Source organism: Ochotona princeps, chromosome 31, assembly GCF_030435755.1.
Source record: "Ochotona princeps isolate mOchPri1 chromosome 31, mOchPri1.hap1, whole genome shotgun sequence".
Classification (NCBI taxonomy): Eukaryota; Metazoa; Chordata; class Mammalia; order Lagomorpha; family Ochotonidae; genus Ochotona; species Ochotona princeps.
Window position 1 is genome coordinate 6,459,015 of NC_080862.1, and position 27,730 is coordinate 6,486,744.

At 50.0% G+C, this 27,730-nt stretch overlaps 1 protein-coding gene across 10 annotated transcripts in view; it reads right to left on the reverse strand.

Annotated features, from left to right (window-relative positions):
- Positions 1–2,486: 2,486 nt before the first annotated feature.
- Positions 2,487–27,730, reverse strand: part of TLE1 (TLE family member 1, transcriptional corepressor) — an 80,487-nt gene continuing 55,243 nt past the window's right edge. For 4 of the 10 annotated variants that reach the window (XM_058657341.1, XM_058657339.1, XM_058657338.1 and 1 more), the window contains exons 10-21: positions 23,936–23,989; positions 23,388–23,540; positions 21,841–21,985; positions 21,152–21,253; positions 20,640–20,827; positions 18,709–18,785; positions 9,670–9,919; positions 8,488–8,735; positions 5,445–5,592; positions 4,093–4,243; positions 3,173–3,249; positions 2,863–3,051 (exon numbers count right to left, since the gene is read on the reverse strand). In XM_058657341.1, coding sequence (XP_058513324.1) covers positions 2,944–3,051; positions 3,173–3,249; positions 4,093–4,243; positions 5,445–5,592; positions 8,488–8,735; positions 9,670–9,919; positions 18,709–18,785; positions 20,640–20,827; positions 21,152–21,253; positions 21,841–21,985; positions 23,388–23,540; positions 23,936–23,989 — 1,701 coding nt within the window. In that variant the 3' untranslated portion in view covers positions 2,863–2,943. Of the gene's footprint in view, positions 3,052–3,172; positions 3,250–4,092; positions 4,244–5,444; positions 5,593–8,487; positions 8,736–9,669; positions 9,920–18,708; positions 18,786–20,639; positions 20,831–21,151; positions 21,254–21,840; positions 21,986–23,387; positions 23,541–23,935; positions 23,990–27,730 lie in introns of all 10 variants that reach the window. The other 6 variants (XM_058657344.1, XM_058657343.1, XM_058657342.1 and 3 more) reach the window with 3 other exon arrangements.

Consider the following 27,730-nt stretch of genomic DNA (forward strand, 5'->3'; position numbering starts at 1 on the left):
GAGGAGAGACAGAGAGGAAGATCTTCCACTTGCTGATTCACTCCCCAAGTAGCCCCAACAACTGGAGCTGAGCTGATTCAAAGCCGGGAGCCTCCTCCAGGTCTCCCACGCAGATGCAGGGTCCCAAGGCTTTGGGCTGTCCTCGACTGCTTTCCCAGGCCACAGGCAGGGAGCAACTCCGTTTTGCCTTGGGCCAGAAGTGTCCTGCAATATGGATGGCTAAATGGAAGCGATACGAACAAATTCTAGTTACCTCTTACAAAACATTTCCATTCTCTAGACTTCCACTTACTCTTGGTGGCAGCTGGAGCGACCTTGTAGGGAGAAAGCCACATTGCAAGCCTGGGTCCCTGTGTCCTAGCTCAGGGAGAAAAGAACCTTTGTGTATGAAGCCACTGCTGGGCCTCGGACACAGCAATTGAACTACCGCACCAACAGAGAAAACAGCGAGGCGGGTCAGGCAAGGAGAGAGATCGGCACAGCGAGGAAGTAGCCCGACAGAGCGCCTGGTTTCAGTGGTGCCTCTACTTCTCATTCCAGCTCCCTGCCAATGCACACCACGGGAGGCCACAGGTGCTGCCCTTGTCAGCATGTGGGACACCCAGATTGAGTCCTGAGTTCCAGGGTTGGAGCTGACCCAGCCTTGGTTACTACAGGCATTTGAGGAAGCATACCACAGCATGGGAACGCTTCCTGTCTCTATGTCTCTGCCTTTCAAATAAATAAAACTAAATTTAAAGCGATCAGTCTGTAAATGTTAAGCTATCAGTCTGTAGTATAGAAATACACTCCAAGGGCTGGCATTGTCGCATAGTAGGCCAAACCTCTGCCTACACGGTGCCTGCATCCTACATGGGCACCCATTCTAATCCCAGATACTCCACTTTCAATCCAGCTCCCTCCTTATGACTTGGGAAGGTAGTAGAGGACAGTTCAGGTGCTTGGCCCCCTGCGCTCTTATGGGAGACCCGGAAGAGGTATCTGGCTTTGGACAGGCCCAGTTTCAGATATTACAACCATTTGGGGAGTGACCCAGTGGATGGAGGATACCTCTGTCTTTCCTGTGTAACTCTTTCAAATAAAAGTAAAACAAATCTTTAAAAAAACAAAACTTCATCCTACAATATGGAGAGAAATCAGCTTTAGTAATTAGTGATTTGCCATTCAATGAATGAGAAGTGAAAATATTTAACAAATGCTGCGTATAAACAAATTATTTTTTTGGCAGAAAAGCAAACACAATAATGTTTTTAAGGATTTGAAAATCCAGAAGGCCTTGATAACAAATGAAAAATATTAAGACAAACTGCCAACAACTTGGTGGATCACAAGCAAACAAGAATGCCAACAGCTTCTCATGCACTATTTTTAAATAGCTGGAAATACTGGCTTCAGTTGACTAGCCACTCTTCGAAAAATAAGACAGGAACTAACAGTACCACGCTTGGTAATGTATTCATCACCCAGGGTTACAGAATTCATCCCAGCCAATCAGCACACGTCTACGGAGATAAACACCAAAGAAGACAGAAGGCATGGGATACAGTTGCAAGCAGCAAGAGGCCGAATGGGATCCAAACGCATCAATGAGATCGGTGTTAGGATGCGGTGGGTGACTGTACTAACTGTGACCTCAGCCTCCCTCATCTGAGTGCTGGTCTCAGCTGCTCTGATTTCAATTCAGCTCCTGGCTAACGCGCCTGGGAAAGCAGCAGAGGATGGCCCGAGAGGCCACCTGGGAGGCCCAGATGGAGCTCCTGGCTCCTGGGTATCGCTGGGCCCACTGGAACTTATGCAGATATTTGGGCAACGAACCAACAGGAAGACACAATTTCTCTCTCACAAACATAAACACACACACAGTCTTTCATATAAATCCTTTCTTAAAGTGTTGATGAATACAAAACCAGCTTATTTCCCCGCCTTTCTTATAGAGAAAGAGGAGAGAGAGGAGAGAGAGAGAGAGAGAGAGAGAGAGAGAAAGTCTACAGCTTGCTGGCCATCACAAATCCTCACACACACACACACACACACACACCCTAATATCAACTCTACATGTTGTGAAAGGTGGAACTTGAGGAGGAGACAGAGAGACGGGACTTGCCTAAAGGAAAGAGCCTTCTGCATCCTGGGCGGTCACCAGGGAAAAGGGCAGAGCCTCCGTCCGTGGCCTTGAATCACCATCTGCATAGTGGAAATCCTGAGGAGTTTTAAAGCAATTTCAGCTTCCTAAATAAAACTGCCATCGATTCACATCAGATGACTGGCAATCCCTAGGCTTCGATTTCAGGCAACTCGGAGAGCTGGATGCTTATGGTTCCAGCGCCGTGGGAGCTCAGGGCCAACAGCTATATTTATAAAATAGCAAGTGCATTTTTCAGCTTTTCTCTACAAATGTAGGTACGGACTGCAAATATAAAACCCACATCAGTAATCCCAAAGATGTGATTAAAAAAAAAGTTTTTAAAAAAGAGGAAAAAACCACCTATTGGTACTAAAGCCTTTACTGTTATAAACCAAATATATTTACAATTTATACAAATGTTTAACCTTCAACAAAAATACAAAAAAAAAATTTTCACAAGAATGCAAAACCAGGAAACAAGTTCATCGGAGACACCACTGCTCAACGAAGGACAGAACATGAGGTGAAGTGCAAGGAACGGATATGTTATCTCACACCTGGGCAGGTGTGAGCCACAGAGCGCCCAGAAACAGCAGCAGCTGCAGCCCGAGCTGGCTGGGTTGGTTCCTTAGTCTTCCCCACTGTAGACAGACTGGTCGTCTCCTCCTTGTAGACCCAAAGTAGTCTTGTGTCAAAGTGTGGAAACAACTCTCGCGGGTTTTTTTATTCTTAACTCCTCAGAGTTAAACAACTTCTCTATTTCTACAAGTTCAAAACATTTTGGCCCAATTCAACTAACGATGCAAAACCGCACGTTCTCAGTAGATGACTTCATAAACAGTCGCCTTCTTGTCCCCTGAGCCAGTGACAATGTACTTGTCATCCACAGAGATGTCGCAGCTCAGCACGGAAGACGACTCTTTGGACTGGAAGACAAGACAGCGGGGCGCACGATGAATGCAATGACCGTGGCACTGGTCTCTGGCAGGCAACTTCACTTCCAAGTTTCAAAGGTAACAGCGCGGCGCAGCTGTGCAACACGCTTACCTGGAATATGCTGGCTCCGTAGGGGGTCCGCCAAGCATTCAGGAGGTTATCTTTCCCAGTGCTCACAAACCATTTACCTGCAATTAGCCAAGAAACAGCATGTATCAAGAAGACGAAAACTCCTGTTGTACTATTGGCAAAGTGGAGTGAATCAAGCTGTGTTTCGCACACAGAAACTTTGCTGCCCAGGGTTGCTCTGTGACACACTTAGAGGTTCCAATTTCGGGCTGCTTGGTGCATCCTCTGTATTAGGAAGGGCACAGAGAGACATCATACTTAAGGCCGCTCGACACAGGCCTTGCAGCCTCACTGCTGCAAACCACAGCCCTTCAAACACTCAAATCCGTGAAGCTGTTCTTCTCGGTTTACTTACGGTAAATATGGTCTAAGGAAGTTCAAACGTTGAACTTGAATAAAATGCAAGTAATGTTTCATGTCAGATAGGATGTGTCTACTCATCCAATCCAGAACTGAAACTTCAGGAGTATCTGACTGCTTGGCCATGCACATGCATATTGGCAACAAGAACTTTTTCCCTCATTGAAGCAGCTGGGTGCCAGTCCTGGGTTCCACACCCCAGCCAGTTCACAACTACTTCCATCACTCCTGACTCATTCTTCTATAAATTCCCAGCCACTGCAGAAGGGTAACAGACTGTCTCTCCCCAACACTAAAAACAAGCAGGTGTTCCAACCTTGGATTGGGCAATTTTATCACTTGCTGACTTTTCTCAAATTAGCAAAACAGACAGCAACAGACATGACTATGCTCAGAGGGACACATTAAAACAATAGAATTATTGCATCCAGCTGCTTGCAGAACATTGTTTCCCAGATATTATCACCACCATATTTTTGTTAGAAGAAGTATTTTCCATTTAGGCTGTCCACAGCCTCCGGTTTCCTCTTGGCTCAACTCACCACAGTAAGCAAATTTCAGGGAGAGCACGCAGCTCTCGTGGAGGTGCAGCTGGTATTTGTCGGGCTTGTTCACATGCAGAACTTCCACGTTGCTGCTTTCCATGCCCACAGCCAGCCACTCCCCCGTCGGGCAGTACCCGAGGGAGAAGATCTGTGAGAAGCACAGGGGTTTACTGGTTATTTTATCCTACACACTCAGGAAGTGAAAAAGCAGCAAGAATGGGGGAAATTGTCAGCCAAGTCCAAGGACAAGGAAAAGGGATCCAACCCAGATGGCCTGGGTGTCCCAAGCCTCCACGGGACAGCCGGAAGAATGCAAGCCTTTACATCATAGGCGATGAGATTAAGGAAGTGTGTGTGTGTGTGTACGCATGTGTGCATTAAAGGAGTCCTTATCTTTTAGACATTAACTGAAATAAGAGGATGTCAATCCATCTGGGATTTGTTTTAAAATACTACAGTGAGGGAAGCGGTAACAAAAGACAACGGGCAGGAGGGGCCGCCCTCAATGACAGATGCCTGGGGCTCGGTGTACTATCCATTATACTTTCATAAGTGTCTCATTATTTTCTGAAGTCCCACAGTCATCGAAGGTCAAAAGTAGCGTTTACTTGCATGGGAAAAGGGGCGTAACAGGGAAGACTCCATGAGAAACTCAATGGGATGCTAATGGGAGAGTGACATTCGCTCATTTATATAGCTGTTCTCTGCTTTTTGTCCTATTTTCCTAAGTCGAATTATTTTTACTACCAAAATAAATAAATAAATAAATAAATAAAATAAAACATTTGGAATGGCAAGCAAAACATGCGTAGATCTAAGCATTTGACAACTAAGGACTTTTCACAATCCACAAAGTCTCCGTTTTTGTATTATTCTAAATCTTCAGAACACCAGTCAGCCTTGAGCCCATCCTTTAAGGGATAGGTAAGAAAACGGGCACCCCGACACTGCTGCGTCTTCTGAAGCTCCTGGAGATTGGAGAAAGAAATTCACTTCAGCAGTTGCCATGAGTTTTCTGCATGCCCAGTGATATATATGCCTGAATACTTTGGAAGCTTTACTTATACGGGAATCAAATAATTGTCTCTCACGTTCACTTCGGATGCTGAGAAAATGTACAACCCAGCAAGCCCTGCTGAAGGGAACTGGTGTTTTCTTCGCTGTACGCATGCGTATGCAAATCAAACAGCCAGCCACGCCTGAACCCACGAGGCTTTCACAACCGCTCTAAGATTTTCCCAGATTCTCTTGTTTGTTTTAACAAGAGTCCTGGGTTGGTGCTCTGCAGCTCTGTGGGGTGGGAGGGCCAGGACCACGCGGACCCCCGCGCAGACCCCCGGGAGAGGCACCTGTGAGGTGAAGTCATGTTGCTGCAGCTGCCTGCCCTCGCGCAGGTCCCAGGACCTGACCGTGTTGTCCAGGCCGCCCGTCCAGAGCTTGGTGCCGTCGTTGGAGATGTCAATGCAGCTCGCTCCGTCCGTGTGGCCCTGGAATTGCCTGATAAAGCAAACCAGATGGAAGAATGATTTCCTGCCAGAGCTCAAGGTAAACACTGTCATGTTGTTGGTTTTGGACTCTGCGTGCATGTGATCTTGTGTCTGTTGATGTGCGAGATCAAACCAAACTCTCCCCTCCCGCCCCCGGGAACAGGAACCAGCACCTGCAGGCTGGCTGTTCTTTGTGCGATTCAAGCGCATTTGGGGTCCCCAGCCCCAAGCGAGGCCTGTTGCTCAGCTTCCTGGGCAAGTCAGGCTGGAGGGTAACATTCCTCCCCATGCTGGCAGCAAACCAAGGTGAGACACACACAATATCCCAACTGTAGTCCTTCAGGGAACACCAAAGACTGGCCTTGGCCTGGGAAGGCCTGTACCCACAAAACAAAGGCGCCCACGAGTCTGTCCGCCCTGCCATGCCTCTATGCCAACAAGTAAGCTCACCTATTGATTCAACCTTGCTTTCTATGTTTGGAAGAGCCCTCGGTTAGGCAATCCGGCCTCCCAGAGACAAAGGGTCACGCAGGTCCCTCGACCTCAGGGGCAGAGGCACAGAGGCAAAGCTTCCACAGTAATGACAGATTCAGGACACTTTGGCAAAACCTGCCTCCAAGTTGCCCTCCTGGCTGGCTCTTTCAAAGGGAAAGCTTGCGCCTCACCGCAAAAGCATGGTTGGCACTTGGGGATTTGCTGAGCAGACGCCGTACAAGGCAGTGACTGCCCTGGCCCCTGTCCAGTAGGCTGTGAGGGAGCAGGTGGGACAGTGGCCAAAACAGATGGGAGGAGGAGGGCGGGAGGGGGGGCGGCCATCCCCAGAACCAGGCAGGACCCAGCCAAGGACCTGACTGAGCATTCCCACTCCAAGAGCAACCTTGCCATGCTTTGTGTTCTCCGGGCAGCCCTGTAGGAAGTGCTGTCCACAGAACTCTCGTTCTAGCAGAACTTGAACTTCAACAGCCCAGGAGCAGGGCAGCACTAGTGTCCCCCTGCTTCACTGTGCCACCAGCCTGGGGACCCGTGCCGCAGCAGCACGCCTCACGTGTCGCACATGGGCTGGGCAGGCCCTGGCTCCTGCGTTTCCCAGCGTCACGATCCCTCCCTTTGCATGGGGCTGGAAACCCATTGTGGCCCTCTTCTTACCTCTGACCCTTCTGACCTCTCAAATTCTAGAGGAAATGCTCCCACCCCTGGCTGGAAACACCTTTTGCTGTTGAGTGGGAGGATCCGGAGGGTGCGTCCCGCCCTCTGCCTGGCACCCGCACAGCCCGGCACTACTTGCAGCACACTACAGGAGGTTCAGACACTGCCCAGCACCGGCGGGGTCCCGGAGGAAACCAAGGCATTCAACAGATTCTATGTGGCCCTGCTGCTGACCACATGTGGTCCGTTTAAACAGACTGCGGTCTGTAAAAGGCTAGCCATCGTAGCCAAACAGCACGTACTGCCTGGGAGCCAGCGCACAGCAAGGCGTCTACCAGGAGAGCCAAGTGCCCAGGCTCCGACCTCAGCTGCTCTGCTACGGAACCGCATCATGAGAGGCCTTAACTGAACCTCTCCACGCCTCGGTTTCCTTATCTATAAGACAGGGAGAAGAATGCATGATAAAGGAGCAGATGGAGTAACATCTGAGACATGTGCGGCACTGGCATCACTTTAAAGTGAATTTAAAAAAAGGGTGGGGGCACAGTGCAGTAGCCTAGTAGCTAAAGTCCTCGCCTTGAAAGCTCCAGGATCCCATACGGGCACTGGTTCTAAACCTGGCAGCCCCAATTCCCATCCAGCTCCCTGCTTGCGGCCTGGGAAAGCAGTCAAGGACAGCCCAGAGCCTTGGAATCCTGCACCTATGGAAGAAGATCCAGGCTCCTGGCTTCGTATCGGCACAGCTCCGGCCATTGCGGGTCACTTGGGGAGTGAATCATCGGATAGAAGATCTTCCTCTGTCTCCCCTCCTCTCTGTATATCTGACTTTGCAACAAAAATAAACCAATCTTAAAAAGAAAAAAAATCTTTTCACTAGTCTGAGGCTGAAGGAGGCTTTTAGCTCCGACTCCGCATGAGTTTTCCTGTCTGCAAAGAGATGGCAGGAGACCAACTGCCCCTGACACCCACATGGTAAGGACAGAGCCCAACTCAAGGAGCTGTGGGGACAGCTTCCTCCCCAGGCTGCCCCTTCTTGCTCCACAGGGACCCAGGACACTTGGGAAGGATCCTAAATAAGACACATGCCTCGGCGCGCCACGAGCACACACGGTTGCAGGCAAGTCCAAGTGTGATGCAAGTGAAGCCCACGCCGCTCCTACTGGGACAATCCATTCGCGTGCACAGGATTCCTAGCACGTCTCTGGCGTCAGCACCAGCTCCTGCAGGCAGCCCAGAAGCACACAAAGGCCGAGTCTGGGAAGCCAGAGCGAGTGAGCTCTCCTTCTTCCAGGACAGAGCGACCACTGGGCAGGTCTCTTTGTCGCTAGTAACAAACGCAGCAGCTCCCACCAGCCCACGTAGTGCTGGAAGCTCGGGGACTCACCCATGCCCTGTGGATTGGTTTTGTTATCCTCTGTCTTTGAATGGCATCATGGAAACATGTGCCATCGTCACCTGCCTGCTCAGACAAGGTCCTCATCCCAGGGGCTCTTCGTGTTCCGTGGCACTCCCCTGATGCCACCCCTGGGCAAAAGCAAGGGCTATTCTTTAAACAAGTCTGGCATTTCTGTATGGTGGCACGTGGGCACAGCAAGCACACTGCAATACTCACACCCCCAAACCCAAAGGCAGTCACGCGTTTTTCTATGGCACCCTCCACACCAGCGCCCAGTGTGACGCATCAGGCTATTCATATGGGAGCTGAGAGCCTGGGGTGACCTTCCAAGCACACCACAGATAGAAACACCTCTTGGCTCACCTCACGAGTGTCTGGTTGTGCAGGTCCCACACGGCGATGTTACCGTCGCTGCAGCAGGAGAAGCAGACCTTGGAATCGGGGCTGATGGCCAGTGCGTAGCAGGCGGGGGCCGAGGACGTGAGCTCGGCCTTGATGCGCGGGGTGGGAGCCGCCAGGTCCCAAATGGACAAAGTGCTGGCCTCCCCTCCCACTATGAGGGTGCATCCATCAGGGAGCAATTTACAGGAACGGATGTAATTATCTCTATTCTGTGAAAGAGACGCAATTCAATTGGTATAATACATCACGCCCGGCAGCCACAGTATCGTGTTCTCTAACTGCAGTCTTGGGCTTTGACTAAGGAGTGGCATTTGGTGAACCTTGCATCCTGTAGTAAGGCTTGGGGTCTGACTGTAATTATCACCTTCCAAAACGACAGGAACATGATCTCGTAGGATGGCTTGGCCAGGTATGAAAGCTGCGATACCTACAGCTGAGCTCCACTGCACACACACACTCTACAGAGATGCTTGGCAAAGCCACTTTGTACATTTTTTACCCCCAGGTCAGTGTTGTGGCATACAGAGTAAAGATGCTGCCCACAATGCCAGCATCATGGGCCTGAACGAGGCACCAAATGTTCCAGGCACCAGCGAAGCATCCTCAGGGGCTCCTGTTCTGATGCCTGCCCTCCATCCTGCCCGACGAACCCATCATCTTTCCTGAAGTGAATGTTGTAAAACCAAACCCGGTCCCCCCCAGGCCTCCCTTTCAAAACACAGACCCTGTTCAGAATGGCTTTTATGCCACGCTATGCGATGTTTACCAGGCAATGTTGATCTGAAAGACTAGAGGGGAATTCTAGTAGCTTGCAGGGACTAGAGTCCAGGCATGGCCCTGTGCTGGTGCGCCTACAACAGGAAACAGGAGAGGCGTGCCCACACAAGGAGAGCTTCTGCAAGCCAGCAGAAAGTTTCACACAAGGAATCCACCGCCTTTTGAGATCTAACTGCTGTAAGAGCAACAAATGGAACCTTCCGTTATGGGAGCAGGGTGGGAAGGCGGGAGCAGATGACTAACACAGGAAACAGAGGGGGCCTCCATTTCCTCCTAACAGAAATAAAACCCGGGCCTGGACAGTTATTTCCTTGTTGAGTCTCCAGGGAGAAATTAGCCCCTGTGTACCAGTTCCTACTCACTCACCAGGCAGTCGAGCTGCGACACGGGACTCTTGTTGCCTGGGTGGCTGATGTCCCAGACCTTGACACAGCCCTTGCCACCGGTGTACACGTGTCGCGTGGGGTTGCTGATGGTCACGGCGCACACCACCTCGCCGTGGTTCAGGGTGTTGATCTGGCGAGCGTGGCGGGGGATCCCCGGGCCGATGAGGGCGTCAGGGGGGAAGGGCACGGGTTGCATCTGGCCGTCCGCAGTCACGTGGAAGGAGTAGGCACTTTTGGAGAGGGGACAATTGAAAGGAAGCAGAAGATCCACTTATCACAAAGGGATCCTGGAAGTCCTTGCAACTGCTCTACGAGAAACCCGGAGGAAAGCACAGCTTCCTTTTGAAATCAGTACAGCGGCAAGGATTCACTGATGGATACACTTAACGTCGCATTTCAACACTAACAAAAAGAAGTTTGCTACACACATGGCTTGGACTTAAAAGTCTTTCGCATGAATAAGAGAAAATTAAGAGACTCTCTCTCAACATCCAATAGCTCTGTGGCCCTCCCACTCGACAACGTCCCACGCCCCCCTTGGCCAGCACCCTTGGAGTTTGATCTAAGCCATCAAGCTCCCAGCTACCAGGCTCCCTTCAGCCAGGCACACCTACGTTGCTACCCACATCTGAGACTCTTGGGGGGCAGTGTGAGAAAAGGCTTCACGTAGAAGCACAAGAGGAAAGGAAATGTGTGGGGACTCTGTACTTTTGGCTCATTTCTGCTACCAGCCAAAAACTGTCCTAAAAATATTAATTACAAAGAAAAGAAGAAAGAGGGCATGCTGAACTCTAAGTAAGATGACTGGAGATCCTGCAGGCCTTCTGGGCACAAGGTGACTTTGAACACAGAAATCAAGGGCTGAGGGAGCTAGCACAGCAAGGCAGAAGCAGAGAGAGGCCTTGCCGAGCTAATGGGGCCGTGATATTTTGCTCTGGTCTGCAGAGAGTCATTGTCATTTATGGCAAAAAGGAATAAATTTCCACGTTCCTCCAGCTATCATTTTCTTTTCCTGCTAAATACAAATGAGCCTGTTCCTAGCTGCACACTTAAGAGCTCCACACCAAAGTTCTGAACGTTATTTTTTTTTTAAATTTCAAAGAACTAAATTATATTTGCAACTCCAAGGGCTCACACGTTGCAGGCTTTCTACAATACGCACGAAGGAAAAGTACTGTGTAAGCAGCAGAGATGCGGGAAATTCTCATTCCATAGCCCAACCCAGATGATCATGCACAGGAAACTCTGAAGACTGGAGCTTCCACCTTCCTCTAGGAGACACCACTAGGGAATCTACAATAAACAGTGCAGTCTGGAACCTGTCGCTGACACCTTTACATATATAAACACCACGAGGACTGCCACAGAAACTTCCATTGTGTAACACATCTTAGGAAGCACGAAACTGAACACTGATACATGAGGTCTCCACCTCTCCTCTTTGCATCAGACTGCCTTGGTGCTGGTTGATGCAACCCAGCATCTCCCATCAGGGCGGCAGGCACACAAGCACCTTAGCTGCAGCCTGTATCCCCCAGCTCTTTGGTTCTTCCCGTTTCCTTGATTCTGCCCATCGTGGTTTCCAGCTGTTTCCAGCAAACCGATCCCTCTGCAAACACCTGTTTTCTTCTGGCCGCAGGAGTCAGGCTGCCAGGAAAAACCACCTGCTTCCTTGGGATAGCGTCTGCTCCAAGGAATCCTGTGGGGCTGCCTCTCTTTGAGTTCCTTCGTCTTCACTCTAGTGCCCATGTTCTCCTCCAAGCAGGAGTCAGCCCCCTGCTCTGAATGAATTTTGCTTTCATTCAAGGTTTGATTTTTTTTTTTTAAGATCGAGTTTTTCTTATTTGACAGGCAGAGGCAGAGAGAGAAAGAGAATTTCCCATCCACTGGTTCACTCCCAAGTTGCTGTAACAGTCAGGGCTGGGCCCCCAGGAACTCCAGCTAGATCCCCTGGATTCAGGGGTGCAGCCACTGGGACCATCGTCCACTGCTTTCCCAGGTGCATCAGTAGGCAGCTGGATTAAAAGAGTGGTCAGGCCTCAAATGGACACTCCTGGCATGCCAGGTTTGCAGGTGGCGGACTAACTGACCGTGCTACCACACTGACCCCTACCCCTTCATTAAGTTTCTAAAGGGGTTCAGTGAAGTGAGCTTTTTTTTTTTCTTTCAGTGCTTCAAAATCGAGAATTATAAACAGCCCTGATCATTCGATTCAAGAAAGAGAGTTTGCCGGGCAACACTTGAAGGCCTCCTCAGATGCAGTGGACTGAGTGTTTGTCGCATGGCCCTTTGGGAGGAGCCTTGTTCCTTCTGCTCCCGTCCTGCAAAAGCCCTTCTTCCTTCTTGGCTATTGTGTCTGCCACCCACCCACTCGCTCCCCCCGCCCAGGTCCATTATTCAAAACTAACGTGAGAGACAGAATCTCCATTCACCAATTCACTTCCCAAAACGGCCAGGTTAAATCTAGGAGGCAGAAAGTCAAACAACACATTGGTGGTGGGAACTCAATTAGCCCAGAAAGCACACTTCTCCGGGGCCCCAGCTTTTCCTAGAAGCCTCGGTGACAGTATCCACCACACTGCCTTGGTCCTCCCGGAGTGCTGTGGGGACTGGTGGCCGGACCACACCAGCTGGCATCTAGCTGTCGCTCGATCAGTGGGTCAGAACATCCTGGCTCCCATGACGTGATCACCTAGCCACGAGGAGCCCCAAGCTAAACCAGAAGGATGGACACCCTCTCACGGCCTGGCTTGTGCCCAACCTCTCCCAAGGAGTGTCGAGCACCTGGGAGTCACTAGGAGATCGTATCAGCGCTCCCAACCGGGAAAAGGCAGTCCCTGGGGAACTGATTTAGATGACAGCAAAAGCAAGGACAGACAGTAGGAGAGGGAAACGCATGGCCTTCCCTCCAGGAGCTGCCACACGCCCAAAGCACGTGGTATATTGAAGCAGCCTGAGGCTGCGTGGGACAGCCTCCACCCAGTGCCTGTGTGCTGACAGCATGATCCAAGCAGTATAAAAGGTGAGCAGACACGTGGTGGAGTTTCCACTGGGTCACAGTGAGCTGCGGATATTCCACTTCTTTGACTTGACCTTACTCCCCCACCTTTACAATGTGCCCTGCCAAAATTTGGCCTATGGATGGAACAGCCAAGGTGTGGGCTAAATGAAGCTACACAGGGAAGGATCCCAAGAGAGCTGTGAAAAGCAGTACATATCCGGCCTTTTGTTACTACATCACAGGAGAGGGCCTGCTGTGGTTCCCACAATGGAAGGAGGCACAGGAGGGGAGAGAGACTGGTCCATGATCACCCAGCTGCCAAGTGACACGGCCCACACAGCAGGCCGGGAGAGGTCAACACAGGGTGGAGCTCTTCACCTGGGCTACCCTTGAGAGGAACACCATGGGACCACCAGGATGGAGTGATGGAAACTACAAACAGCATCCGACCTGTCCACATGGTCAGGGTGGAGACCTGGGCACACAGGGGAGCTGTGGGGCTGGGGCACCTGGCTCCTCTCAGGATTGAGAATTGCAGCCATGATGACTCAGCCACAGAGCCATACTCTGGAAAGTAAGGGAGTAAGGACTGGGGTGGGGAATGGCAGTCACAGAAGAAATAGAAGTTCTATTCTTTCAGAAGAAAATGGGTCCTTTGATATACAAGGAGGTTTCCACAAAAGTTCATGCAAAATGTGTAAAATGAAGAAACTGAATGGGTTTCAAAATTGCTTGCATCAGAATAAACTTATTTCTTGCTTTCGTTTTTCCAGCAACGTTCTGAAAGCCTCTCCTATATATTACCCATTGGTGAGAGTAATATCTGCTTTAATACAGCCTTCCTTCAAATATATATATATATTTAGATTCTGCAAACCAAGTCCACACTATCTAGAATGTACTTCCATCATAAATTTTTTTTCTAGTGTGGCGTCCCAGCGTCTTTGCACACAGACTTATAGAAGCAGACGAGGGTAAAATAGGGAAGGATTTCACATTGTAACATCAATAGATGGCTTTCTTTATAACCAAATACAGGCAGGCTGGCCTTGTGGTGTGGCAAGTTAAGCCGATGCTTGAGACATGATGGACAAGGATTCAAGTTCCAGGTGCTCCGTTTCTAACACAGCTCCCTGTCAAGACACCTGGGAAAGGCAACAGAACATGGCCCAAGGACCTAGGTGTCTGACACCCACGTGGGAGAAACAGAAAAAGAGTTGCTGGATTCTAACTCCAGCCTGGTCCAGCCTGGATGTTGTGCCCATTTGGGAGTGAACCACTGAATGCAAGATCTCAGGACAGACTTTCGCATCTCTTATTTAGTTGAACACATTTTTCCTTTTTTTTTTTTAAAAGAGGCAAATAGAAAATTTCTTAACATGGATATGGAAAAGATTAGCAGCAGAGAAAACAGGAGATGACTGACTTCATAAACACGTGGGTTTCCTGTGCAAAGTCTCTCTTTCAAATTCTAAGTTTCGGGACCTTTTTTATCCATCACACACTTGCAAATTTATAATGGTGCTGGGGCGGGAAGCAGGCTGCTACGCAATAGCAAGGTACTGAGACCCATGCAGAAAAAGTTTGTTGTTTCAAAACTCAATTCAAAAACCCCAGCCGAACAAACAGCAGCTCTGGGCGTGTGATCCAAGAACAGTCATTTCGAAAGTGACCGAGAGGAAGAAGTAAGAAGACGGGAGACAACGTAACTGAGAGATCGACATAACTCACATCAAAAGAAACGGGCTTCTTACACAATCTCCAGAAATTACCTACACATTTCCAGATCATCAAAGGCTAGAAAAAAAACAGAAGTTAAACGAAAACCCACAGGGCAATAAGAAGGCACTGAATAGACCTGTTATTTTCAGCAATTAATGAAGCAAAACCAAAAACTCCCAGAAACCACTGTGGTCATCATCTTTTCATGGGTCAATTTGACTGAGCTAAGGGGTTCCCAGATAGCTGGTAAAACATTGTTGGGTACTCCTAGGAGGGTGTCTCCTACCCCCTACCCCCTCTCCTCAAGGCAGCTACGTTCAATCCCTGGAGTAGAGCGCAAACTCTTGCCTGCCTGAGCAGGCAGCATCCCAGGCTCTCGGGACAGTGTGACCGACTGCTGTGCTCCTCAGGCCTTCACACCCGGATGGAGCCGCCTGACCTGCCGTTCTGGGGATCCAGCTTGTAGATGCTAGGCTGGGGGTAACTAGGCCGATCCCCCGCAGTCCATCTCCTGCACCTGCCTGGCCCCTAGGGAATCTTGACTGATTCACTCCTACTAAGTAAAAAGGGGGGCTGCATCAATTCCCAAACCCACCCACTAAACCAGCTGAAGAACCTGCACAGGACGAAAGCGGAGCCGCAGCGGTGAACGGAGGGGGCGCCCTGGCTGGGAAGCGTCGTCCCGGCCAGAAGCTGGGGATGGTTTCCAGTCACTGCTGCACAACAAGTTTTCCTAAGAGGCAATTCTACCCTCAGTGTGGTTAAGATTCGTTTTTCCCTTTAGGCTCTAAATCCAAAAAGGTACTTTAAAGATTTATTTAAACACTAAACAAGTGGGTGGAAGATTTCGGAATTACATGTCTGGCATGAAAACACGGGGTGAAGGAACCCGGAACTAACCTAGAATCTTCAGCCAAACTATTATTAGTCAGCCTTATTACTGACCTCTAGGTGCTATTATTCAAGGCAAGCAGAGAACAGCCCCCAGGGGTCCTGGTGGAGGAGCAGTGCCAAAGGGCCAGAGACGTGTCCAACTAAACACCCACATTCCTCTACCGGCCCAGAGCTCAAGGGAATACGTTTCCTAAAACTAAAACTGAATTCAAGTTAAGCTGACTGAACAATACCAATTAAATCTAGCCTTGAGGGTTTGAAAACAAAGTTGCAGTTAGTTCCCATAAATCAACTCAACTTCATTCAAAATGCAGAACTGGAAGCTCCTTCCCAGAAGATGTCTTGCCCTCCTGTGTGCAGCCCAGTGTCTGTTTGCTGGGTGTCTGTACTCACGAGACAAGCTCAGGTCAGGAAGGACGCTGCTGGCAAGCGGGGGAAGCACACAGGAATGCGAATACATGGGAGGCACCTGCAGAACTTCACAGGGGCAGCCACAGAGGGGGCTTCCGAAAGACATCAAACAGCTCCATGGCAAGAGGTGAAGGCTGGCGTCCTACACAGACAGGGCAGCAATCAGCAGGAAGTGGAGGGTCCTATCCTGCAGCCAGTACAGGACGTCAGTCACTGAATAACAGCCTGGAGGAGCAGGCTGGAACATGACGACAGCAGGGCTGGACCACATCACTTCCGTTCAGTATATGAAATTCGGAGTAGCAAACTGATCTGACGGGCAAATCTTTGCTCCGCCACTCTCAAAGATTTATTTAGTTGAAAGACAGAGAAACAAATGAATACAGAGAGAGAGAGAGAGAGAGAGAGAGAGAGAGAGAGAGAGAGAGAGAGAGAGAGAGAGAGAGAGATTCCATCCATTAGCTTACTCCCCAAATGGCCACAGCAGCCATGGTTGAGAAAATAGCAAAGTCATGAATCTCTAACATGCTCCCTATGGGTGCGGTGGGCATTTGGGCCATCTATTGCTGTTTTCCCAAGTGCACCAAACAGGGAACTGGATCAAAGATGGAGCAGCCTGGACAAGATCCAGTGCCCACATGGGATGCCGGCATCACAGGTTTCAACTTAACCCGCACTACCACAACACCAGCCTCAAACACTTCCAAATGAACATAAGCCAACAGTGACTTCACCTGCGCGGGGAAGAAGAGAGAAAACCTCAATGAAGTACCTATTAGCATGTGGCCCCACTACGTGCCAGCAACCACCCTCGCAACCCCCCTTGGATGCTGGTGCATTCACTCATTAGCTCTCAGGGTGCATGCCCCCCCAACAGGTCTCACTACAGCGTTGGTTCCTTCCTTACAAGTCTGCTTGCCACCCGCTGCTGCCCTGCTGCCACGGTGCTTAATCCCAGATTCAACACCATCGGGGAGCACGATCCTGGGGAAAGCACAGCTTCTGCACAAATGGCCACACTGCCTGAGCCCTCACCCAGGGTTTGTCCCTGTTTCTTTGACATGCCTCGAAGCAGCCCTACTCACACGTGGAACGCAGTCTAGCGGGGTATGAGCAGCACTGGCAAAGGCAAACCTAAGACTGCTGTTTCGCCAAGCACTGACTTTTGATAGATGGGAAAATAGCAGCAGTGGTTTGCAGCACATGGACTCAGGCAACATCCCTTTACTCATGGAGGAGAACAGCAAGTCTTCTCATCAGCACGAATGGATCTCAGTGACACAGTGGGGAAGTTCGTTGACTCCTCTGCATGTGTCTAATTCTGTCTTCCGCATAGAATACAGATCATCTCAACATGAGACGTGAAGTTAAAACTTCTATTTGATCTGTTTGAGAGAGCAGTGCCCACTCAGATCCAAAGACCGATGGCTGTTTGACCGAGAATGGTGCCCTTATATATGCATCCCATAATGATAACACACACACACACACACACACACACACACACACACACACACACAGTGACAGAGCAAGAGTGAGTGAATGAATGAACAATGTCAGAGCTGGCCATGCCCAGCTTGTGAGTCTTCCATACCAACAGTGTGGTTCACTGCTTTGCCCCCCGTTTCTCTTGAGGTGGGGTCCTGACCATCAGAGCCCTCCAGCTCTGACTCCTGAACCTCACTCAGGGTCAGTTAGATGGACTGTATTTGCCTGCTATTCCCCCAAAGATGTCTCAGCTACTATCACTACCTCTTCTTCCCGTGACTGTCTTGTTTGCTCCTCATGGCCACACGTGCCGGGGGGTGTACCACAGGTACAAGGAATCGGCAATAACCAACACCTGCATATGCCCCAAGGATGTTCCCAAGAAGACACAAAGAGTGCCCGAGTGGTACCTCACAAAGGCTCAACTGGAAAAGATTCAGCAAATAAGCAAACATTCAGGAATACTGTCCCCCTGACCACAGTCCTGCTCGTCATGAGACAAGATGCCACCTGCCATTCTCCACATCTCTACAGCTGATGCCCTGATGTGACACCCAAGCAAAACACACAGCTGGGAGCCACCACATGCAGGCATGGGGGTCCGACAAGGAGAAGCTGAGGATCCATGACGCGCACCATAAGGACCTCAATTTAGCAAGTTCAGAACATTCGAGACATGCCTTCTGCCATTTCCTATCTTAGGAAAAGACAGAATGGACCCTCTGTTTCCATGTTGCTTCATAAATAGTGCTCGAGACTTTCAGGAATCCTCTGAAATCAAGCTTCTAACTCCATACATTACAGAAAAGCAAACGATCATTTAAGGTGACCTAAGAATTACCAAGTGTCTTTATTTTTTTAATTTAAACTCTGAATGCAGGTGTGCCCTCTGTTCTGTTTCCCCACAAAGCCTCCTGGCCTCGGATCTTCTGAAACGTCTCGGGGTAAGGCATCCACCAAGACAACACCGGCGACTCAACGTGGGAGGCTGGCTGCCAGCCGAACACGCTCTTCCAACAGCTAGTTTCCACCAAGGCTAGAAAAATGGGGCACACCGAGCCCCGGTTCCAGGATGACACATTCCAATCTCTGTTGTTTAAAAATGACTGAGAACTTACTGCCCAGAGCATGGCTCTGTTGAAGTCCTCTGGCGGCCAGCCGTCCTCCCAGCCAGATCCACCCAGACAGGCAAAGCCGCTCTCCAAAGTGGGGTCCAGCGGAGAGGACTCCCCACTGCCAGTCCTCTCCTTCCTCTCACCCGCACCTCCCGGCCACCGGTTTCCCTCCTGAAACACCTGACCGGAGGAGATGGTCCACAGGGAGTAGCAGGCAGAGGCAAGACACTTCTGCACCTCCTATTACAGAAAGCACTAACCCTATTCTGGAAAAGTCACCAGCACCTCCTCGGAAACACTCCAGCCCAGGCTGCCTTTGGGAGTCTACTGAGCCCCATGGCTGAGCCACCTTTGAAACCAGAGACAAGAGAGACTCAGAGGTACTTACGGTTTCCCCCCGGGGATTCCCGCCAGGTTGGGAGGGATGCTGGGAACTCTCATGTGAGGAGGTGGATCAAAGCCAACCTGGAACAGAAACACAGCAGCCTGACTCTGTCGCTGCAGGCTCAGCGCTTCGGCAACATCAACTCATCAACTCCCAAAGCAAGGTAAATCAAAACAGTAATATGTGTGAGCATAAAACCAAACAGAAGTCACATAAGCAGCTCTGAACACTCATACTAGTTTGGGGAGAGATGGAGAATGGGTGTGATCTGTGTGTGTGCTCTGCGACTAAGCTCTCCATGTCAGACACTTCCTACAGGCTGTGGCTGTTCTGCCCTGCTCAGGCAAGCTAGGGGACATGGAACCAGCTTGTGGGTGCAGCGGGTTAAGCCGCCAGCTGTGACGCCAGAGTCCCACGTGAGCAGCAGTTTTGACTCTTGGCTGCTCTGCTTCAGATCCGGCTGCCTGCTAAGGAGCTCGGGCAGGCAGCAGAGGATGGCCCAAGTGCTTGGCTGTCTGCTGCCCACATGAGAGACCCAGATGGAGTTCTCACCTCCTGCCTTTGGCCTGGCCTAGTCCTGGATGTTTCAGCAATTCGGGTGCAGAGAGAGCATCAGGTCAAAGACCTTTCCTTCTCTCCCTTTCGCTTGCTATGTTTCCAATCAATCGATACAATCCAAACCAATAAATTGTGCAAGGAGGATTTCTCCACATTGGCCCCATGCAGACATTTGGGTATGGTCAGTTTTTTTTTTTTCCTGGGCTGTGCTGACACAGTGAACAGTGCAGAGGCCCCAATCTCCAGGTGCCGGTACTAACCCTCCAGTTCTGATCATCAGAAAAACCAGAGTCACCGGAGAACAACCAGTTCCACCGGCTCTCAGCTCAACTGTGAGACAGTGGTTCACAGGAACACACTGGAAACTGTACAAAGAACCAGAAGAGCCAGCTGTTGACAGTAATGAAAAGTCTGGTTATCTGGTTTGGTTCACCCTCTGAGTTCTTAAAATATTAACACTGAACCCATCACAATGTAGAAGCATTACATGATGCTCAATATCCAGACCTGTTTTAGACAGAAGCATTTTGAAAGGCCTCATGTGGCTCCAGGGGCCAACGTGCTTGGCTGCATGCCTCTGATCTAATGCAACGCTTATGGATTCACACACAGGTTCCCATTTCCCGGATTCCTATTTTGTATACTTTCCTGACTGTATCCAACTTCCCAGGCCCATCTGAATTGGAATTCTCCTCCAACTTTAATAGGATCCCACATTGTCTGAAGACGCAGAAGGACAGAAAAATCCACAACACATTTCAGATGGCCAAGGGAAGTTGCTTCCCGGCCGTGGGTGACAAGAGTCCCTTTTGCTGATGAAATCAGCGATTGTGCAATTTTACCCTTCAAATGTGGCTTGGGATCTTCTCGGTCAAAAACTGGGCCACATGCATGATGGCAGAAGGAAGACAAAGGTCCCTGTGGTTGGCAGTCTGATTGTCTTCCCATCTGTTGCCCAGAGAGCACTGCCCGCTGCAGTTTAAAGAATAGGCATGAAAGGAGAAAGCTATGGTTTCTTAAATATTTCTTCTCCTTGAAGAACGGGGGAAAGGCCTCAAGAAAACAAAAGCAAAGACTTGTGTGAGGGACCTGAGTGATTCCCCATGTAAAAATCAACTTTGTCCTCTGAACGACCAAAGTTATCTACACATTGCTGCTTCTCATCCACAAAAACAGAGGAGAGCAAAAAGCATTGGGCTCGAAGGGACGGTACGGCCATGCCGCCTCAACCTCGGGTGGCATTGCTCCTGTGGCGCGTGGGGCCGTGGCACCTGCACAGGGAGCAGGGCCAAGCGTGTGTGTAGCCTGGGGCTGGACAGGTGAGGGGAAGCATGTGGCTTGTCTAACCCGACCCTGACGCCCCCCCGGCAGCTTACCATGGGGGACCGCCCGTATGCCACCACAGCGGCCGCGGCGGCAGCAGCACTCATTTGTGGAGACATGTTGTGCAAACTGGCATAGGCTGCCCCGGGGCTGGTCAGCTCGCCATTCATTCCCGCATGGGGCACCATTCCAAAGGGAGCAGGATATGGGCCGGGCACTGCCAGAGGCGTCCTCAAACCGGCTGCTGGAAGGAAGCAAAAGCCATGGTGTGACTCTGGGGACTGACGGAGGTCCACCCTGTCCTGTCATCCCAAGGTTATTTGTCCGCGGAAGTCATGCGAAAGGAGCAAGAAGAGTGGCCTCCAGGAAGGGGGGAAATCACCTCCAATTTATAGACTGGATTCATTTCATCCCCTAGGGCTGAATTCACCTGGAGCAGAGGTACACAGCCCACACATTTTCTCATTGGTGTACCTGGCCCCTGCTGTGGAACCAGGGAAATTAAGCGGCATTATCGAACCCAATTTATAGAAGGCAAACCAAGGCACAGACACTAATTGTTTACCTGACTTAATCTCAAAAGAAGATTTTCTTGATAAAATCCAAGATTTCTCCTTCAGTCCGAACTTTCCATTCCCTGGTACCAATTCCAAATGAAAACCAAAGCCTGCGTTTATGTAAACCAAAGCAGGGTTTAAGGAGCCATGTTCCAGGACCTGTCTTCCTTTCAGCCAGGCCGTTCCTTTCTTCCTTTCCCAGGGAGGAAGAGCAAGTGCAAAATGACAGGTTCACTCATTCATGGGTCAGAAGCCTCAGGGAAGCTCTCCCGGCCTCTACACCAGGGCAGACCCAGGGGTCTGTGTAGGAGGTACCAATGGTAACCAGCCAACAGAGCAGGAATCCCACGGGCTAGCCACACAGGCTGTTGGAGGCAATATTAGCCAAGTCTGCCACTTAGTGACAGCTTGGTAAGGAGTTTCTGTGCAGAATAATGATCCAGAAACGTGAACGGATATCTCAGATTTGGAATCCTTGGAATAAAAGAGAACCTGAACATCAGTTGCCACAGACTGCCACTCATCAAGGCCACAGACCAAGTTGGCCTCTGTGGTGACAGGTTGGAAGAAGGCCTTACGTCCCTTTCAGATCTCCCCAAAAAAACTGCCCAAGGAGCATTAACAGAGAACAACAAACCAGGAAGGGGGAGAAACAAGGCGGACACAAAGTACAGCCCAAGAAGAGGCGCTGCTCTACCCGCTTGGTTGACGAGGGGCTCCATGGCTGGAGGCTTGCCGAGGCCTGGACGGAGGCCTGGAGTGGCGCTGGTGCCCGGTGTTGGCATGTCGCTCCGTGGCGTCGGCGTGCTAGATTTCAGAACAGGCGTGCTGGCTTTTTCATGCTGGTATCATTAAACAAATTAAATGAGTATTATTTTTAATCCAAGCCATATTACACAATTTATCACAACAGCAGCTGGGACACTGGGCACCTTCTAGCTACTCCCTCGGCCAATTTTCATAAATCCGCACAATGTTGACAGCATTAACTTGGGAGTGAGCAATGCTGACCTTTCTGCTTCCTGCCAGAATTAAAACTCAAGCAGGAGACACAAAACATGACCATACTCCTTCCCCTGCAGATTTTTCTCTTAGAAAGTATTTTTCATCAAGCGTGTGGACTTTGGGTCTCTGCCAAGTCAGGAGGATGGCCACCCAGAGAATGGCTCCCGGCTCTTGGAAATATACGTCCTCGTTGCCAGGAACATCTCCAGGGAGGGCCTCTTTTTGGGCCTCACCTTTAGGGAGACCTGGAATTGGTACTCAACGGCCGGAGACAGCAGGGCCATTGTATGAGAAGCAGAGCAGCATCTCTGGGGTTTCTAAAAACACGACCCCTCTGGGGTTAAGTGTCACCCCCCCCCCCCGGTTTCACTTGTGACAAGTTGGGGGAGGGCTCAACACCAGCCAGAGGCCCGCCAGAGGGTCATAGGAACCTTCTGGCTGACTCGCAGGCTTTCTCAACCGTCAGCGTGCAGTCCATGACAGATTATTTTATGTTAAAAAAAAATCAACCGTTAAAGCAGGTCAGTGGGTGGCAGCCAGAGATGACAGCTCCCTGGCTGTGGAGCTTGGCAAGGTGCACAGGCGCGCCTCCCCATCGGTGAGCATGAACAATGGTGCAGTGTGAGGAGTCAGAGCGAAGCTGCTGCTCAGGGAGCATTCCCAGGAGAGCTCAGGCAATTCCCCCTTCAGAGCTTGCTCTTGCAACTGAAACATCATGTATGGGCTCGTGGCAGTGCAATACATGTGCGCAGTATGCAAAACGGGTATCACTGGCCTCACATGGATAGCATTTCTTTGTGTTGGGAATATTCAAAGTCATCCATTAGCACGCACACAGGGTCTGACGCCCTCCCTGCCCGGTGCAGCTCCACCTGCTCAGCCTTCCACCCTTCTGATGGGCGCCCTCCCATCAGCCTGGGCTTCACAGGATGGTCAGCTTCACAAGGGGTACACCTAGGCCACTGGAGCTCTCTGCCAGCCAGGCGAGCAGCGACTCTGTGCCAAGGACATACTGAACACCCAAGCCTGGCAGTCCCTGCCATGGGGGCCGGAAGGAAATGACAGAGAAGGGAAAAGCACACATCGGCCGGAGATGAGAACCGTCGCAAGACAACTTTCACCTCCCTGGAATTACAGACAAAAACCTCAAGCAGCAAACTCCCACATTCCAACTACATCGCGATCATCCGGTCCCCGGAAGAGAGACCTGGGGGAGAGCGGCCAGCTCTCATCACCTACCAAGCTCATTTCTTTGGATTTCAAAGAAGTGGAGCTTCCGGAGGAGGCCGTGGACGCCGGGCTGCTCGAGGCATCTTTCTTCAGGAGGCGGTTTTTGTCGATTCCATTTTCCCGGGGTGAGTGGGCGGGACTTGCTCGCGGAGAAGAAGGGTCCTGAAGAAGCGCAATCAGAAATTGACACCAGTTACCTTGACAGACGTGCCCCTGGCACACATGTGCTTCCACACTGACTCCACCACGTGCAGGAGAACGCTCAAGGCCTCTGGGTTGGGGTGTGCAGTGTGCCCATAACTGGTTCCAATGAGCATGAAGGTGTTGGCAAACACACTATTAACACACCAGGCAGCCATCATGTCCCTCTGTAGGCTCCCCGCACTTTCCCTAAAGGGTAGTAGAAGCAAAAGAGTGCCAAACGCCCAAACTAAGACTCTAAAGGGACACATCCATCATACATAATGAACTTCTACATCAAGCAGTCGCTACCGGGTCTTTCTCACAACGCAACTGAAGCCAGTCCAAAGCGGAAGTTGGAGGAGAGGTACGGTTACCTCATTAGATACATCCACAACTAAATTGTCATCACTTTTATCGCCATCACTGTCCTGGAAAAAAAAAAAAGGAATTTGAAAGCCATTTACTAGTAAAGACGAAGAACGGGTGTGGGACGTAGTCAAATTTCTTGCTGTAGTTTTTGGTGGCAGAGAAGCTGAACTAACGGCTAGGGACACGCGTGCAGGTTGTTTTTGCAACTGCCACCCCCAGAGAGGAGTTCAGCTGCAGCAGGAAGGCAGCTAGCCAACCACAACTTGTTTGTTCTCAGGGGATGGCGCACTGCAAACACTGGGCACAATGTAAGAGCTCAGTAAATGTCTGGCAACAGTCAGACCTACTGGTCATCTGGGCCCATCTTGCAACCCGAAACCCACACCCATCTCTATCAGACCCGTCCTTCCATTTGATCTCAAAGTTAAGTACGGAATTTCCTGACATGGGCTTTTATGTGTGTCACACCTTCAAAAAGAATTAGCCAAGCTGGTACTCGGATAAGTCCATGAATGTGAAGACAAATTGATGCAAACCCTATTCCCCGGGGTATATCAAGTTACAGTTTAAAGAAAGAAATACAATTCAAAACAATAAAGCTAGCTGCTGGATAGAATAAGGACTCAAGATCCTACGTCACAGGAAGTATAAACTTCTTTGGCAATCAGCTTAGAATAATCTTGGAGAGACAGAAGGGAGATAGCGGGTGAGGGCTCTTACTGTCTGTTCAGAGGCATAACATTTGGTAATCAGAGGAAACCACAAGCTATGATGTAATGGCTCATCCAGCATGATGGAGCAGGTGGAAGAAGTGCCCTTCTCCAGCCACAAGGTCTTAAGTCTTTGAGTGCATAAACAAAGGGCACATGAGCAAATGGGACATGGCAAGGAGACCAGGTTCTTAAGAAGCCGGTCTCTCGGGCAAGATCTAAACTGTTTCCTGATGTCACGATCAATGAAGAATATACAATTGGAGGTCGGTGTCGTGGTGTAACTGCCACAGCTTCTTAGGATATCTGCATTCCGTGTGGCAGTACCCTACTTCATCTCTTGGCTAGTCTGAGCTTCCAATCCACCTTCTTCTAAGGTACCTGGAGCAAGCAGATGCCGGTTCAAGTACCGAAATAAATCCTTTAAAAAAATGGATCTACAGGGCCTGGTGTAGTAGCCTAGTGGCTAAAGTCCTCATCTTGCACACCCCGGGATCATATCCCAGCAACTCTGTTTCCTGTCCAGCTCCCTGCTTGTGACCTGGGAAAGCAAAGCACGGCCCAAAGCCTTGGGACCGTGCACCTGCCTGGGAGACCCGGCAAGAAGCTCTGGGTTTCTGGCTTTGGATTGGCTCAGCTTCGGCCATTGTAGCCGCTTGGGGAGTGAATCATCAGACAGAAGATCTTCTCTGTATCTCTTCCTATCTCTTCCTCTCTGTATATATGACTTTCTAATACAAATAAGTAAATATGAAAAAACAAAAACTAATTTACAGGGCCTAGCATGGTAGCCCAGCGCCGGGATCCCATATGAGCACCAGTTTGTGTCCTGGGTGCACCATTTCCCACCCAGTTCCCTGCTTCTGACCTGGGAAAGCAATAGAGGACGGCCCATAGGCCTGGGACCCTGCACCTGCGTGGGAGACCCAAGGAAGGCTCCAGGCTCCTGGCTTCGGATCACTTAGCTCTGGCCATTGTGGCCACTTGGGAAGTGAACCAGCAAATGGAAGATCTTCCTCTCTGTCTCTCCGTCTCTCTAGGGGTCTGACTTTCCAATAAAAATAAATCTTAAAAAAAAAAAGGGCGTGGGGGTTCTACAAGCAATTAGAATATACAAATAAGAGTTTTTTCACATTGATCTTCTGTGGACCCAGAAATCCAGACTAGGATGTTTCTTGTAAACTTTAAATTCAACTGCTGTCTTATTCTGACTATACTCAAAATACTACGCTAAGGAGATCTAATATTTTCTTCAACACTGTCAAAGCTTGTCCTTTACTTATTGCCAGAAAGACACCAAACAACAAAAAACTACCAACATTAGAAGACATTAATGTAATAAAAATAAAACTAAATACTGAAGAAAATGTGTTTTATCTCAATCAAACCCAAAGAAAAACACAGGCGTTCTGAAGGGCTCAGGGTGGTAGTGTACAAATATATACCCAAGGGCTTGCTTTCTAGGAAAAAAAAAGTAAAAATATCAACAGTGGATAGACTAAACAGGCAAATAGGTAATGAACAATTTCTTTCTCACGACGGAATCCTGAAGTGTGTCCTCAGCCATGCCCACGTTAACTCTCAGCTGGGCCCTGGAGCCTTCTGCAGATACCAGCCTTGACTGCCCAGTATCCTTGCCCCCATCGGAGATGGAGGATCGGAGGTCTGTGTCCAACATGCTTGGAATACAGGGCTCCAAATCACGTACCAGCAGGTCGTAAAGCCAGCAGGCCAACTCTGGATTCCAGGTTGTTCACTGCTACATAACCTACTGTATATATCTGAGCTCCAAGCAGATACAATTTGGAATTGTGTATCAGTGCGTATCCAGATTTCTGTACCTTATGGCATTTCTAACTTGCCCAGTTCCACTCAAGCTCGCCAACGAAAGCACAGGCCTGAGCCATCAGCTCTGGCCAACAGACAAGAAGGCTTACAGCTTCGTTTTGTAATGTGACACTAAACTGTCCATGCCACATGAGGACCGGTCTGAGGAACTCTAGAAAAATCCTCAACTCTGTGCCTGAGTTCCACAAGAGCAGCATAGGAGTTGCCATTCAGTCTAGGATATTTCCTTTCCACAGCAAAGGATCTGGATCCGATTCCCACCGCTGGCTTCTGACTCCAGCAGCTGGGTTTACGCCACCTCCATGGGGCATGTAGGCACGAGCCTGTGGGCATGTGGGGGGCGACCCAGAACACGGGACTTTTCTTCCTCCCCCGTGCTCCCCTCCTTCACTGTCATTCACTGTTTCTCAAAGAACCAATTAAAAAAGTTTTAAAAATCCTAGCTTGGCATCTGGGGCACTGCTACCTTCAGGTTCTGCCTTTGAATGTGACCTACCACAAGTAATTCACAAGCTCCATGCTATAGTTCATAAAGATGATGGTATTGAATCATCAGGCTATTTTAAGAGTTAAGCGAAACAACCCATGCTGAGGCATGCATTACCTGGCACTGGGTCAAGCTCTTGATAGAGTGGTTTTACCTACTGTTAGCTGTGAGCCGAGCTCTAACGGGCCACATGACCCACACAGTAGATGCCTCTACCACCTCCTGGTACACACCTCTTCCTCCACCGGTAAAGGGGCTACTGCCCTGAATCCTAAGGTGAGTCTGAACATACCACCAGATTCAGGGACACCCAAAATGCTGGTTGATTGTTGTGGGCTAAGGAGTTGGTTAGCACTGGCTAAACTGAGCACTACAGGTAATGGGCTTGGGGCTGAAAGCACCTGGTCTAATGGAACTCAATATTGAGAGTGTGGGCTAAAGTGTAAACAAGAACTAGGTGAGAGGTCAACAGTGGAGGCAATAAAAGCAGGCCTCGAGAGAGGCCGGGGAGAGACATTTCCACCATCTCTGGTCGCGTGTCGGTGCCTCATCCCCGATCCTTCACCGTGCCCACGTTACTGACCCAGCCGGCCGCAACAGTTGATGTCAGCGGTACGGGCTACATTTGCTGGGTCCATGCTTGCACGATGTTGGGCAGGAATCTCCTGGGCACAGGGTGCTGTAGAACTACGCTGCCCATCAAGCCGACCCTGCAGTCTCATAAGGGTCCCTGAGGCATAAAGTGTAACATGCAA